This window comes from Nerophis lumbriciformis, linkage group LG09, assembly GCF_033978685.3.
Source record: "Nerophis lumbriciformis linkage group LG09, RoL_Nlum_v2.1, whole genome shotgun sequence".
NCBI classification, from domain to species: Eukaryota; Metazoa; Chordata; class Actinopteri; order Syngnathiformes; family Syngnathidae; genus Nerophis; species Nerophis lumbriciformis.
The window spans coordinates 52794111-52808055 of record NC_084556.2 but is presented as its reverse complement, the minus strand read 5'-3'; the positions used below and the strand labels follow the sequence as shown (position 1 = coordinate 52808055).

The following is a 13945-nucleotide window of genomic DNA, read 5'->3' as shown; positions in this document are numbered from 1 at the left end:
TGTTTTTACATTGAAATTTTTACACTGATTTTTTTTTACACAAAATGTTTTACTCACTGAATTTTGAAACTCTTTTTAAACAAAACTACATTTTTAAACACAAATTTTGCAAAACATTTTCACCAATGTAATTGTCAGCATAATTTAAAGTAAAAAAAAATGCAGTTCATCCTCCTTATATTCAGGCTCAAAAATAGAAGTTTCTGGATCATAAATTTGTCCTAAAGAAGTATTTGTTGTCTCATTAAGTCTGCCGTGATTAGTAGTGTTGTAGAAGGGAAAGTGAACGTTGTGCTTAAACTGATCAAAATATGTAATTACTACATGTTATTATGACAGTTGCTACATTACAATGACATGTATAGTTACATTATGTGTATAAAACCTTGGATGTTTCTTTGGGCGCCTTATAGGCAAATCTCAATAGCTCCATTCTTAGCTGACTTTTGCTAGCATTTATTTACGAGTTAGAATGCATAAAAAGATAAAATGTGTTCTTATCCCTCATAAGGATTGTGATTGATAAGACAATATTACAAAAAAAGTGCAGTTCCCCTTTAAAGTATTGGTGAACACAAATACAATCTGCAAGCAGACCTTTCATCTGGTGTTCATTCAGAGTTTCCATGCGGCATGCAGTCACACCATGACCTAAGTTTTGTTGACATTTACTGGTGTTAGTGGTGACTACGTGACACACTTCAGTCCTGTGAGCGAGTGAGTACACCTGTGCAGGTGGCCAGAAATCACACGCACATTCCAGGACCTACTGACTGTGCTCCCTCTAGTGGTGAGTGTCAAATTGATCGGGCGCCTCGTCCCAGTCGTCTTTGTCCCAGTGGCCCCTCTGCTGGGGAGTCTTGGGCCCCCCCGCAGGCTTAGCCATGATGATCTGGACCGTACACACACGCTGACGTTATTCACTGGCAGAAAGAACCTTGGTGGGACGCGACCGTCTCTTGTCTCTCATGAGCCAAGGGTGGAAGTGGAGGTAAGGTAAGGTAAGGTACACACCTGGTCCACTCGTAGGACTGTGATGGCGGCGTTGGTGGCCAGCTTGATGCCCCAGTGTTTGACCAGGTATGGGTCCATGATGCCGCCCTCCACGACATCCTTCACTGACGGGCCGTCTCCCTAAAAGGTCAAATATGAACACTTACAGTCATTCCTGTCACATAAAAACGGAATTATTTGACATCAAATTACGACATTACAAATTTGCGAGCAAAACGTGTGAGTTCAAAAATTCAGTTTGTTAAAATTCAAGAGTGGAAAAAAGTCCTTGTATAAAAATTCAGTGTAGAAATATTCATTGCTTCAAAAGTCAAGAGCAACTTTTAGTAAATGAAGACTGAAGCAATGGATCCTGTCTCAGAACCAGTCAATAAGTTGCTTCAGTCTTCATTTACCAGACGTGAGTCTTTTGAAGCAGCAAATATTTATACACTGAATTTTTACACGTTTTTTTTTTTAACACAGAATATGTCTGAACTGAATTTTTTATACATTTTCTTCCACTGAATATTTGTACACTGAATTTTTTATACAATGATTTATTTATTTTTTTACATTAAAATTTTCTGCACCATTTTTTCCCACACTGAATTCTTTATGCAATGGTTTTTTTACATTACATTTTTCTGCACCAATTTTTTACACTGAATTTTGTACACAATGATTTTACATTGAATATTATTACATAAATTTTCTATTTATTTATTTTTTTACATATAATTTTTCTGCACCGATTTTTTTTTACAGTGAATTTTGTATACATTTATTTTTTTAAACAGAAATTTTCTGCATCAAATTATTTTACAGTGAATTTTTATAACCAGATTTTTTTTACATGTAATTCTTGTGCAGCAATTTTTTTTACACTGAATTTTTATACAATGATTTTTTTTAAAAATAGAATATTTCTGAATTTTTTTTCAATAGATTTTCTTTTTTTACAAATAATTTTTCTGCACCAATGTTTTTTACAGTGAATTTTGCATTAATTTTTTCAACAGATTTTTTTCTTGTACATAGAATTTTTCTGCACCAATTTTCTTTTTTCATAATTATTTGTTTTATTTTTATTGAATTGTCGGCATTAAATTTTTGTACTCTGTACTCATTGGTCTTTCAGAAACTTTTTTTTTTTACACTGAATTTTGTACACAATGATTTTACATTGAATATTATTGCATCAATTTTTTTTTTTTTTTACATATCATTTTTCTGCACCATTTTTTTTTTACAGTGAATATTGTATACCGGTACATTTTTTAAACATAATTTTTCTGCATCAAATTATTTGACACTAAATTTTTATAACCAGATTTTTTTTACATGTAATTTTTGTGCGGCAAATTTTTTACACTGAATTTTTATACAATGATTTTATTAAATAGAATATTTCTGCATCAATTTTTCATATATATATATATATATGTATATATATATATTTTTTTTTACGTATAATTTTTCTGTACCAATTTTTTTTATAGTGAATTTTGCATTCATTTTTTCAACATATTTTTTTACAGTGATTTTTTTCTTGTACATAGAATTTTTCTGCACCAATTTCCTTTTTTCATAAATATATATTTTGTTTTTATTGAATTGTTGGCATAACATTTTTGTACTCTGTATTCATTGGTTTTTCAGATTTTTTTTTTTTACACTGAATTTTTACATAAAAAATTTTGTGCACCAATTTTTTTTACAGTGAATTTTGCATTCATTTTTTCCAACAGATTTTTTTTTTTTACAGTGATTTTTTTCTTGAACATTGAATTTTTCTGCACCAATTTTCTTTCATAATTTTTTTTTTAATTGAATTGTCGGCATCAAATTTTTGTACTCTGTACTCATTGGTTTTTCAGAAACAATTTTTTTTTACACTGAATTTTGTACACAATGATTTTACATTGAATATTGATGCATCCATTTTTTTTAATTTTTTTTTTAAACAATTTTTCTGCACCAATTTTTTTTTACAGTGAATTTTGTATACATTTTTTTAAACATAATTTTTCTGCATCAAATTATTTGACACTGAATTTTTATAACCAGATTTTTTTTACATGTAATTTTTGTGCGGCAAATTTTTTACACTGAATTTTTATACAATGATTTCATTAAATAGAATATTTCTGCATCAATTTTTTAGATGTATATATATATATATATATATTTTTTTTTACATAGAATTTTTCTGTACCAATTTTTTTACAGTGAATTTTGCATTAATTTTTTCAACAGATTTTTTAGTGATTTTTTTCTTGTACATAGAATTTTTCTGCACCAATTTTCTTTTTTCATAAATAATTTTGTTTTTATTGAATTGTTGGCATCAAATGTTTGTACTCTGTATTCATTGGTTTTTCAGATTTTTTTTAAATTTTTTTTACACAGAATTTTTTACATAAAAAATGTTCTGCACCAATTTTTTTACAGTGAATTTTGCATTCATTTTTTCCAACAGATTTTTTTTTTTTTACAGTGATTTTTTTCTTGAACATTGAATTTTTCTGCACCAATTTTCTTTTTCATATTTTTTTTTTTTAATTGAATTGTCGGCATCAACTTTTTATACTCTGTACTCATTGGTTTTTCAGATTTTTTTTTTTTTTTTTTTACACTGATTTTTTTTACATATAATTTTTCTGCACCAATTTTTGGGTGCATTTAATTTTTGATACTGATTTTTTTTTTTTACATAAAATTTTTCTGCATCAACTTTTTTATACAATGTTTTTACATAGAATTTTTTTGCACCAACATTTTTTACACTGATTCCCCCCCCTCACAAAATTGTATACTCAATTGTATATTTGTAAACTTTTTTTTAACAAAACAAAATTTTTAAACAAATTTTGGTAACAATATTTTTTTACAGTGATTTTTTTCTTGTACATAGAATTTTTCTGCACCAATTTTCTTTTTTCATAAATATATATTTTGTTTTTATTGAATTGTTGGCATAACATTTTTGTACTCTGTATTCATTGGTTTTTCAGATTTTTTTTTTTTTACACTGAATTTTTACATAAAAAATTTTGTGCACCAATTTTTTTTACAGTGAATTTTGCATTCATTTTTTCCAACAGATTTTTTTTTTTACAGTGATTTTTTTCTTGAACATTGAATTTTTCTGCACCAATTTTCTTTCATAATTTTTTTTTTAATTGAATTGTCGGCATCAAATTTTTGTACTCTGTACTCATTGGTTTTTCAGAAACAATTTTTTTTTACACTGAATTTTGTACACAATGATTTTACATTGAATATTGATGCATCCATTTTTTTTAATTTTTTTTTTAAACAATTTTTCTGCACCAATTTTTTTTTACAGTGAATTTTGTATACATTTTTTTAAACATAATTTTTCTGCATCAAATTATTTGACACTGAATTTTTATAACCAGATTTTTTTTTACATGTAATTTTTGTGCGGCAAATTTTTTACACTGAATTTTTATACAATGATTTCATTAAATAGAATATTTCTGCATCAATTTTTTAGATGTATATATATATATATATATATATATTTTTTTTTTTACATAGAATTTTTCTGTACCAATTTTTTTACAGTGAATTTTGCATTAATTTTTTCAACAGATTTTTTAGTGATTTTTTTCTTGTACATAGAATTTTTCTGCACCAATTTTCTTTTTTCATAAATAATTTTGTTTTTATTGAATTGTTGGCATCAAATGTTTGTACTCTGTATTCATTGGTTTTTCAGATTTTTTTTAAATTTTTTTTACACAGAATTTTTTACATAAAAAATGTTCTGCACCAATTTTTTTACAGTGAATTTTGCATTCATTTTTTCCAACAGATTTTTTTTTTTTTTTACAGTGATTTTTTTCTTGAACATTGAATTTTACTGCACCAATTTTCTTTTTCATATTTTTTTTTTTAAATTGAATTGTCGGCATCAACTTTTTATACTCTGTACTCATTGGTTTTTCAGATTTTTTTTTTTTTTTTTTACACTGATTTTTTTTACATATAATTTTTCTGCACCAATTTTTGGGTGCATTTAATTTTTGATACTGATTTTTTTTTTTTTACATAAAATTTTTCTGCATCAACTTTTTTATACAATGTTTTTACATAGAATTTTTTTGCACCAACATTTTTTACACTGATTCCCCCCCCTCACAAAATTGTATACTCAATTGTATATTTGTAAACTTTTTTTTAACAAAACAAAATTTTTAAACAAATTTTGGTAACAATTTTCATTAACTACATTGTCAGCATAATTTAATGTAAAAAATTAAGTTCACAAAATTCAAACAATAAACTCAGTTCCATAAATTCAGTGTCGGTAAAAAATCTTTGGTAGTAAAGACATACATTTGCGAAAGTGTCCCCCGATAAACGCACCTCGATATCAAAGCCGACGTTCTTGTTCCCCTCGTGATGCGCCGAGTACATTTTGGAGATGAGCTCGTTGGCCTTCACGCCAGAGTTCTCGGCCAGGGCGCGCGGAAACGCCTCAAAGGCCTCTGCAAACTTTTTGATGGCGTACTGCTCCAGACCCGGGCAGGTCTAAGGAGAGGGACGTTAAACAAGTGGTGATGATGAAGAACGTTGTGGACAGTAACGCTGCACACCTCTCCATACGAGGTGATCTGCTTGGCCAGCTCGATCTCCGTGGCTGCTGCTCCAGGTAACAGACGCTTGTCCTGGAAAGGCCATTTTAAAGATGGCGTGAGAAGGTCCAGCACAAGATAGGCGGCTTCATTCCAACCACTCACCCTGACCAGGACCTTGAAGGTGTTGACTCCGTCGTCAATGGCTCGCTCCACGTCGTCCATCAGATTTTCAGTGGAGCCTCTGATCACCACGGTGGAGATGGCGCCGTCTTCCTTCTCTGCTCAGTCACACGAGAAATAGGAGTTCAGCACTGGGCATGTTGAGCTGGTAACATACTGCAGGAGCTGAAAAGACGCACCGTGTTTGAAGACCACCACCTGAGTGTCTCCCACCTCTGTCAGGTAAACGCTGTCACAGTGACCCATCTCCTCAGGGGTGGGTGCGGTCTGGCAAGTGTGGAACACAACATTTCAATCAAATAATCACCAAACTTTTTTTTTTAAACACAAGAAAAAATACTGAAAACATTACATCTATTTAAAGAATAAACGTATTGTCAGCTGTGTGTTGTAGGTCAGTGGTCCCCAACCACCGGTCCGTGGACCTGTACCGGTCTGTGACGCATTTGCTACCGGGCCGCAGAGAAACATTAAATCATTTATAAATGACTTAACTTTTGCCTGTCCCACGGGACACACCAACAAGCTTGTTTATAGACCTGCTCAGTGGCCTAGTGGTTAGAGTGTCCGCCCTGAGATCGGTAGGTCGTGAGTTCAAACCCCGGACGAGTCATACCAAAGACTATAAAAATGGGACCCATCACCTCCCTGCTTGGCACTCAGCATCAAGGCTTGGAATTGGGGGTTAAATCACCAAAATGATACCCGGGCGCGGCCACCGCTGCTGCTCACTGCTCCCCTCGCCTCCCAGGGAGTGGACAAGGGGATGGGTCAAATGCAGAGGACACATTTCACCACACCTAGTGTGTGTGTGTGACAATCATTGCTACTTTAACTTTAATAAAACTCCTCATAGGCATGTTCCATTTGTTATATTTTGTATAACTTTGTGACATGACACGATGCACATTAATGAACAAATAAAATATAAATGTGACAGATTGGAGCCAAAGGCTGATTTCCATCTGCATCTCATTGCAAAGAAACAAGTCCAGGGCTCCCACTAATTCAGCGTTACAGTGAGTTGTATTTTTCCATGCACTTGTTTTTGCTGTATTTATCTGGCACGAGTGGAAAGCCGGTCCCTGAAAATAATGCCTACATTAAACCAATCCGTGGTGCAAAAAAGGTTGGGGACACTTCACTGTTATTACTTATTACAGGGGTGTTTAAAGTGCGGCAAGGGGCCTATTCAAGGACCAAGGACAAAACTCCACCCCCCACCTCAACTCCGGCTTGATTAGGCATAATAATGTGTTAATTCCACGACTGTATATATATCGGTATCGGTTGATATTGGAATCGGTAATTAAGAGTTGGGACAATATCGGATATCGGCAAAAAAGCCATTATCGGACTCAACATATTGTTGGAAAAAAAACAATATACCGTATTTTCCGCACTATAAGGCGCACCTAAAAACCACACATTTTCTCAAAAGCTGACAGTGCGCCTTATAACCCGGTGCGCTTTATTACGATTCATTTTCATAAAGTTTCGATCTCGCAACTTCGGTAAACAGCCGCCATCTTTTTTCCCGGTAGAACAGGAAGCGCTTCTTCTTCTACGCAAGCAACCGCCAAGGAAAGCACCCGCCCCCATAGAACAGGAAGCGCTTCTTCTTCTACTGTAAGCAACCACCCGCCCCCGGAAGAAGAAGAAAAAACGCGCGGATATCACCGTACGTTTCATTTCCTGTTTACATATGTAAAGACCACAAAATGGCTCCTACTAAGCGACAAGGATCCGGTTCATAAAAAGACGCAATCTCTCCATCCGCACACGGATTACTACCGTATTTCACAGCAACTGATATTCCTGTGAACCGCACTGTGGAACGGGAGCACGTACGGTGAATATTCGCACCACAGGGAATGAGAAGTCATCCTTCACTGTGGTTCTAGCTTGCCATGCTAACTTCCACCCATGGTGATATTCAAAAGGAAGACCTTGCCAAAAGAGACCTTTCCAGCCGGCGTCATCATAAAAGCTAACTCGAAGGGATGGATGGATGAAGAAAAGATGAGCGAGTGGTTAAGGGAAGTTTACGCGAAGAGGCCGGGTGGCTTTTTTCACACAGCTCCGAAGGCGAACACACCTTCACTAAGACGGGCAGACAGCGCCGGACGACATACGCCAACATTTGCCAGTGGATCGTAAATGCCTGGGCAGATATTTCGGTCACAACTGTGGTCCGAGCTTTCCGGAAGGCAGGATTCACAGAACAACAGCGACACTGACTCCCGATGACTTCGACGAGACGGAACCGGCCATTTTGGATACCACGCTTGCGCAACTTTTCAATTCGGACACCGAAGACGAAGAATTCGAAGGATTTACGAATGAAGAATAACTTCAGAAGGTGAGCGCTATGTTTATTTTGTGTGTTGTGACATTAACGTTCGAGCAACATTATGTTGCTATTGCTCTACACCATTTTGAATTTTACTATGTTTGTGATTGCACATTTGCGTACATTTTGGGACAGAGTTGTTAGAACGCTGGTTTTCAATATATTATTAAAGTTTGACTGAACTATCTGACTGTTTTTTTGACATTCCCTTTAGCGCAGCGTAGGCGCGGCTTATAATCCGGGGCGGCTTATTGGTGGACAAAGTTATGAAATATGTAATTCATTGAAGGTGCGGCTAATAATCCGGTGCGCCTTATAGTGCGGAAAATACGGTATATATATCGGTATCGGTTGATATTGGAATCGGTAATTAAGAGTTGGGACAATATCGGATATCGGCAAAAAAGCCATTATCGGACTCAACATATTGTTGGAAAAAAAACAATATAAGACAAAAAGGCAAAAAAAAGAGACACGCTTAAATTTTGATACTAATTACTTGGACATAGACAAACTTTATTGGTCCACAAGGGAAATTGTTCCAAAAGATAAGTGATTAAAAAAAAGCAAGACAAGTTGAGAATAACACCAAAATAAAGTAAAATGAAGGAATTCAAAGGAGCTACTGCGATGTGCTGCCACCCATTCAGGCGCATCAAACAAAAATAAATAATAAAAATAAAGTAAGCATTTAATTGAATACATTTGTCATTTATAACAAAGCTGACATTACATTTTAATATGTTTGTAGCATTTTTTTTTTAACAAAATAAAAAAATATCAAAATGTCCTCCACGTAATTTTTTCTGCCTTTTTCCTCATAACGTCTTTTTTTTCTTACATTTGTACTGTTGTTTTTATCCCCCATGTGAGGGTCAAGAAAACTGAAGCTGCGGACATGAGAGAAAACAGACACTCACCAGCCTGGGCAGAGCTACAGCTCCCACCGTCTTGCATAACCTCCTCAGGTCCCACTTGGAGTTCAGCCTGAAGGAGCGCAAAGAGACAAAAGACTGACTTTAAATATTGCCTGATTCGCTTTATTATAGTTATATGAATCCTTGTGCACCCCTAGGGCCCAACACGGGCATTACATGTATTCCTTATGTGATATGAGTGTTCAAATTGAAGGTTAGCGGGTTTTATTTACTAGTTTTTCTTTTTAGTTGCATTGTGTTTTTGATTGCCACGTTATTAGAATAGGATAATTTAAAAAAAGACCTCTTTCAGCCCCATTGACTCCCAATATAACTGCTATTTTTTAACAGACTAATTATCAGAGCTTTGATAAGCGTAAAAGTTACACTGCCGTTAAAAGGCTGAAATGCAATGAAAATGTTAAATAAAGACTTGTGTGAATTAAATAATAGTTACATGGTTGCCTTGACGATAAAATCACAAGCATCCAATTCGAGATGTCTCAATACTGCTCGCGGCCACTAGGAGGCATTCTTGCAATAACTATTGTAATTGGCAGTTGCTCGCATTCTTTAGAGGCAATCTTTTCTAATTCAATCAAATAAATATGACCCAATAAAACACGGCGTTCCTACCTGACCACCATGAGCTTGTACTTGTTGGCGTAGTGCAGCGCCATGTCGGCCACTTTGCCGCCCGTGACCACCACGTTGGCGCCCGCCTCCTTGATGGCCTTCACCTGTGCCTCCATCATGTCCTCCTCCCCCTTGCTGAAGTCCATCAGCTCCTTGGCGTTGTTGATCAGCACCGTGCCCTGGGAGTAAACATGAGAGGCGGCTCAAACTTCAAACATTGCTGTTGATTAGTGTTAGGCGGTATGGCTAACAATTATTTTCAAAAACGATTTGAACAAAATGTGTCTGCAGACTTTTGTAGAAGTTGAATTAGAGCAAACAAAAAGTCTGATTCAAAAATATTTATATGCAAATTAAAAATCTGATTAATTTAGTGTTTATTCTCCCAGTTAAGAAAATATATTCAATGTTCGAACTAAAACAATTTTTTTTTGCAAATAATCATTAACTTAGAATTTAGCAACACATTGTAAAACAGATGGCACTGGGGTATTGTCTTGCTGAAATAAGCAGGGGCGTCTATGAAAAAGACGTTACTTGGATGGCAACATATGTTGCTCCAAAACCTGTATGTACCTTTCAGCATTAATGGTGCATTCACAGATGTGTAAGTTACCCATGCCTTGGGCACTAAAGCACCCCCATACCATCACAGATGCTGGCTTTTCAACTTTGCGCCTATAAAAGTCAGGATGGTTCTTTTCCTCTTTGGTTCGGACGACACGACGTCCACAGTTTCCAAAAAAACATTTGAAATGTGGACACGTCAGACCACAGAACACTTTTCCACTTTGCATCAGTCCATCTTAGATGAGCTCAGGCCCAGCGAAGCCGGCGGCGTTTCTGGGTGTTGTTGATAAATGGTTTTCGCTTTGCATAGTAGAGTTTTAACTTGCACTTACAGATGTAGCGACAAACTGTAGTTACTGACAGTGGTTTTCTGAAGTGTTTCTGAGCCCATGTGGTGATATTCTTTACACACTGATGTCACTTTTTGGTGCAATACCGCCTCAGGTATCAAAGGTCACAGGCATTCAATGTTGGTTTTCAGCCTTGCCGCTTACGTGCAGTGATTTTTCCAGATTCTCTTAACCTTTTGATGATATTACGCATACCTGCCAACTTTTGAAATCAGAAAAACCTAGTAGCCATTGTCCAGAGGCCGCAGGCCCCGGTAGGTCCAGGACAAAGTCCTGGTGGGGGGTTCAGGCTTCGCCCCCCGACGCAAAATGATTGATTGCATTCAGACAGGTTAAAATGTTGCTAAAACCATCACTTTTCTATCAGTCACAGTGACTTTTCAAAACAAAAATATTACAGCAAAAATCATATGGGTTGATTGACATGTTTATTCTGTAAGCTAACTTCAATAGTTTGACATTATTTTGACAGTTAATGCCAGTTATCCTGTCAACCTTTCACAAGACTTCAATTTGTTAATTGAAAGGATAAACAGTATAAACACTTTTTACAGTAAACAAATGGTAAAACAGTACTAAACAATTCCATAAAAAAAAAAAATTGGTGTCATTATTAACTTTCTGTCCAAGCTTGTATAATCTACTGCCTTGTTCAATTGTAAAAAATATTCTGTGCCTAAAATTCACATTTCTATCACAATTATCATACTGTAAACATGGTAAGCTAACTTCATTAAAATTAATAGTCCTGTCAATAGCATGGAATTACAATTAAAATGTAGTTTTTTTGTAAGCCTTTCAAAAGAATTCAAAATATGAAAAATTCATGAAAATTAATTGAAGCCATCAGACACTTGAAAAGTGGCACATCACATCTCTAATGTAATCATTTGAACTTTTCAACAGAAATAGCACTGCAAAAATATTAAGGACATACTTCTGTATTTTGGTAGTTATGCTGTCAACATTTAACAAGATTTCTTCAACTTGGACTTGAAAGCATAAATAGTATAAACACTTTTAACAGTATAACAGTACTAAACAATTCCAATAGATAACATTGGTGTCATTACCTTTTTGTGGCTAAAATCCGAAAAACGTTGAAAGTTTTCCACTTGTATCGCTAGCAACGGCATTAGACTTGTGTTTTTTTGTCCCAACGTGGTCTTTTACATGGCTAATTCCTCCGTGTCCGATCGAAAAATCTTGTCTGCACAAGGTGCAATTCGCGTAGTTTTCACCCTTTTTGGAACGGATAATTATTCCCGGACAGGCTTTTGAATATTCTTCACGGAATGACTGCAGTTTTCTTTTCGGTTTAAGACTCGTATGCGATTTTTCTCCGGCTGATTCCATGATCGTTCGCTCGTTTGGAAACAATGACAACAGGTGCCTCGTGCCTGGCAGCGGTGCTATAAATAGCCTCGCGGAATGGCTCGATAGGAAGTTACGGGAAGCAGTGTCGAATGTCATTGTTGTTACGCGATTTCGTGAATAAAACTTCTTTTTAAATATTTTTTTTTAATTAATGAAAAACCGTATTTTTTATCACTGCAACCGTAACCCGGAATAGGTTGATGAAAACCGTACTAATTACGGGAAAACCGGAGTAGTTGGCAGGTATGCGTCTGGGATCCCTGCTAATTACGATACACAAACGTCCAACAATGGATTGCGTATCGCAGATATTATAAAAGCGTTTTTATTACTTTACACCCAGAGCAGTCATCTTTGAAGAGGTAGCGAGGACTTTCCCACTTTCTCAGTCAGAAATCCGACCTCGGGGACGTTCCAGTTTAAATTCCCGACTTCCCAGTGCAAATGGAACGCACCGTATGACTTTGAAACTGTATCCTGAATCTTCCAACCGTGGCAAACATTTCAGACTTCAGGTGTGAAGTGTGAGTATGACTGATGTAGAGGCTGGGGGCTCGCTCACCTTGGTCTCTGTGACCATGCAGTCAAAGGGGCAGGAGAAGACGGCGATCTTGGCGTCCTTAACCGAAGTGACGTCTCCCTCCAACTCCTTTTTGAACACCATGCCGTGCAGCACGGAGGACGCAGTCACTCCACAACCCTGGAACAGACCAAACATGAACTCAGAAGGAGGCCGGACAGAACCGATCCAATCATTGGAGTATACTCACCAGAATCTTGCACACTCTGACGTTGTCCACGTTGAAGCTGCCAGACTCTGGCAGGATGGACACTGAAACACAAAGCAAGAAGGTTAAAAGATGGCACATCCAAACTACAGATTGACTGATATGGGGGTTTTTTCAGGGCCGATACCGATAATTAATAGTGTCGGAGGCAGATATTTACATATATCCGAATTTAAGTTGTACTTCTTCCATTTCTTCTCTTGATGCTCTGTCAGCAAGTATACTGTGTGTTGCCCTTGAGTTCTTTGGAATGTGTTGTGACTAGCATTTTGTTATGGCTAGGGAGGGGGAAGGAAAGAGAGGTTTTTGGCGTTGGGAAGACAGACCATTTTGGGGAGGCGAAAGAGAATGTTCTATGGTTAGACTGGTCTCAATCAAAAATGTATATTGGCAAAGCTTTGAGAATATACAAGAAAATACCTATTCTGTCTCTGGTGGTTTTTCAACTCAGCTTTAAGTGTCGGAAAGAACTTCGGAGCGAATTGTGACTTGAATTCCCTGGGAGGAACAACTGGTCCAAAACTGGTCCAATGCGGCCGATAACTGATATTTGGAGCCGATATTCATGAGCAGTAACAGTTATTTAAACATAAAGAGTATGTCAGTAAACAGCTGGACAAGACTTTAAGTTGTTTTTTAACTATAAAAATATAGTTTTTTTAGTAGTACGGGGAATATTGATTTTTGAAATAGGTTAAAGGGGAACGTTATCACCAGACCTATGTAAGCGTCAATATACAGGTAAAAGCCAGTAAATTAGAATATTTTGAAAAACTTGATTTATTTCAGTAATTGCATTCAAAAGGCGTAACTTGTACATTATATTTATTCATTGCACACAGACTGATGCATTCAAATGTTTATTTCATTTAATTTTGATGATTTGAAGTGGCAACAAATGAAAATCCAAAATTCCGTGTGTCACAAAATTAGAATATTACTTAAGGCTAATACAAAAAAGGGATTTTTAGAAATGTTGGCCAACTGAAAAGTATGAAAATGAAAAATATGAGCATGTACAATACTCAATACTTGGTTGGAGCTCCTTTTGCCTCAATTACTGCGTTAATGCGGCGTGGCATGGAGTCGATGAGTTTCTGGCACTGCTCAGGTGTTATGAGAGCCCAGGTTGCTCTGATAGTGGCCTTCAACTCTTCTGCGTTTTTGGGTC

The 13945-nt window shown here is 35.9% G+C and overlaps 1 protein-coding gene across 3 annotated transcripts in view; it reads right to left on the bottom strand.

Annotated features, from left to right (window-relative positions):
- cct8 (chaperonin containing TCP1, subunit 8 (theta)) overlaps positions 1-13945 on the bottom strand; it is a 34070-nt gene that overhangs the window by 1618 nt on the left and 18507 nt on the right. Inside the window, exons 6-15 of one of the 3 annotated variants that reach the window (XM_061962887.1) lie at positions 12757-12818; positions 12549-12686; positions 9690-9868; positions 9057-9123; positions 5963-6050; positions 5766-5881; positions 5622-5693; positions 5392-5556; positions 1015-1134; positions 757-892 (exon numbers count right to left, since the gene is read on the bottom strand). In XM_061962887.1, the coding sequence (XP_061818871.1) occupies positions 785-892; positions 1015-1134; positions 5392-5556; positions 5622-5693; positions 5766-5881; positions 5963-6050; positions 9057-9123; positions 9690-9868; positions 12549-12686; positions 12757-12818 (1115 nt within the window). In that variant the 3' untranslated portion in view covers positions 757-784. The remainder of the gene's footprint in view (positions 1-756; positions 893-1014; positions 1135-5391; positions 5557-5621; positions 5694-5765; positions 5882-5962; positions 6051-9056; positions 9124-9689; positions 9869-12548; positions 12687-12756; positions 12819-13945) is intronic. The other 2 variants (XM_061962888.1, XM_061962889.1) reach the window with 2 other exon arrangements.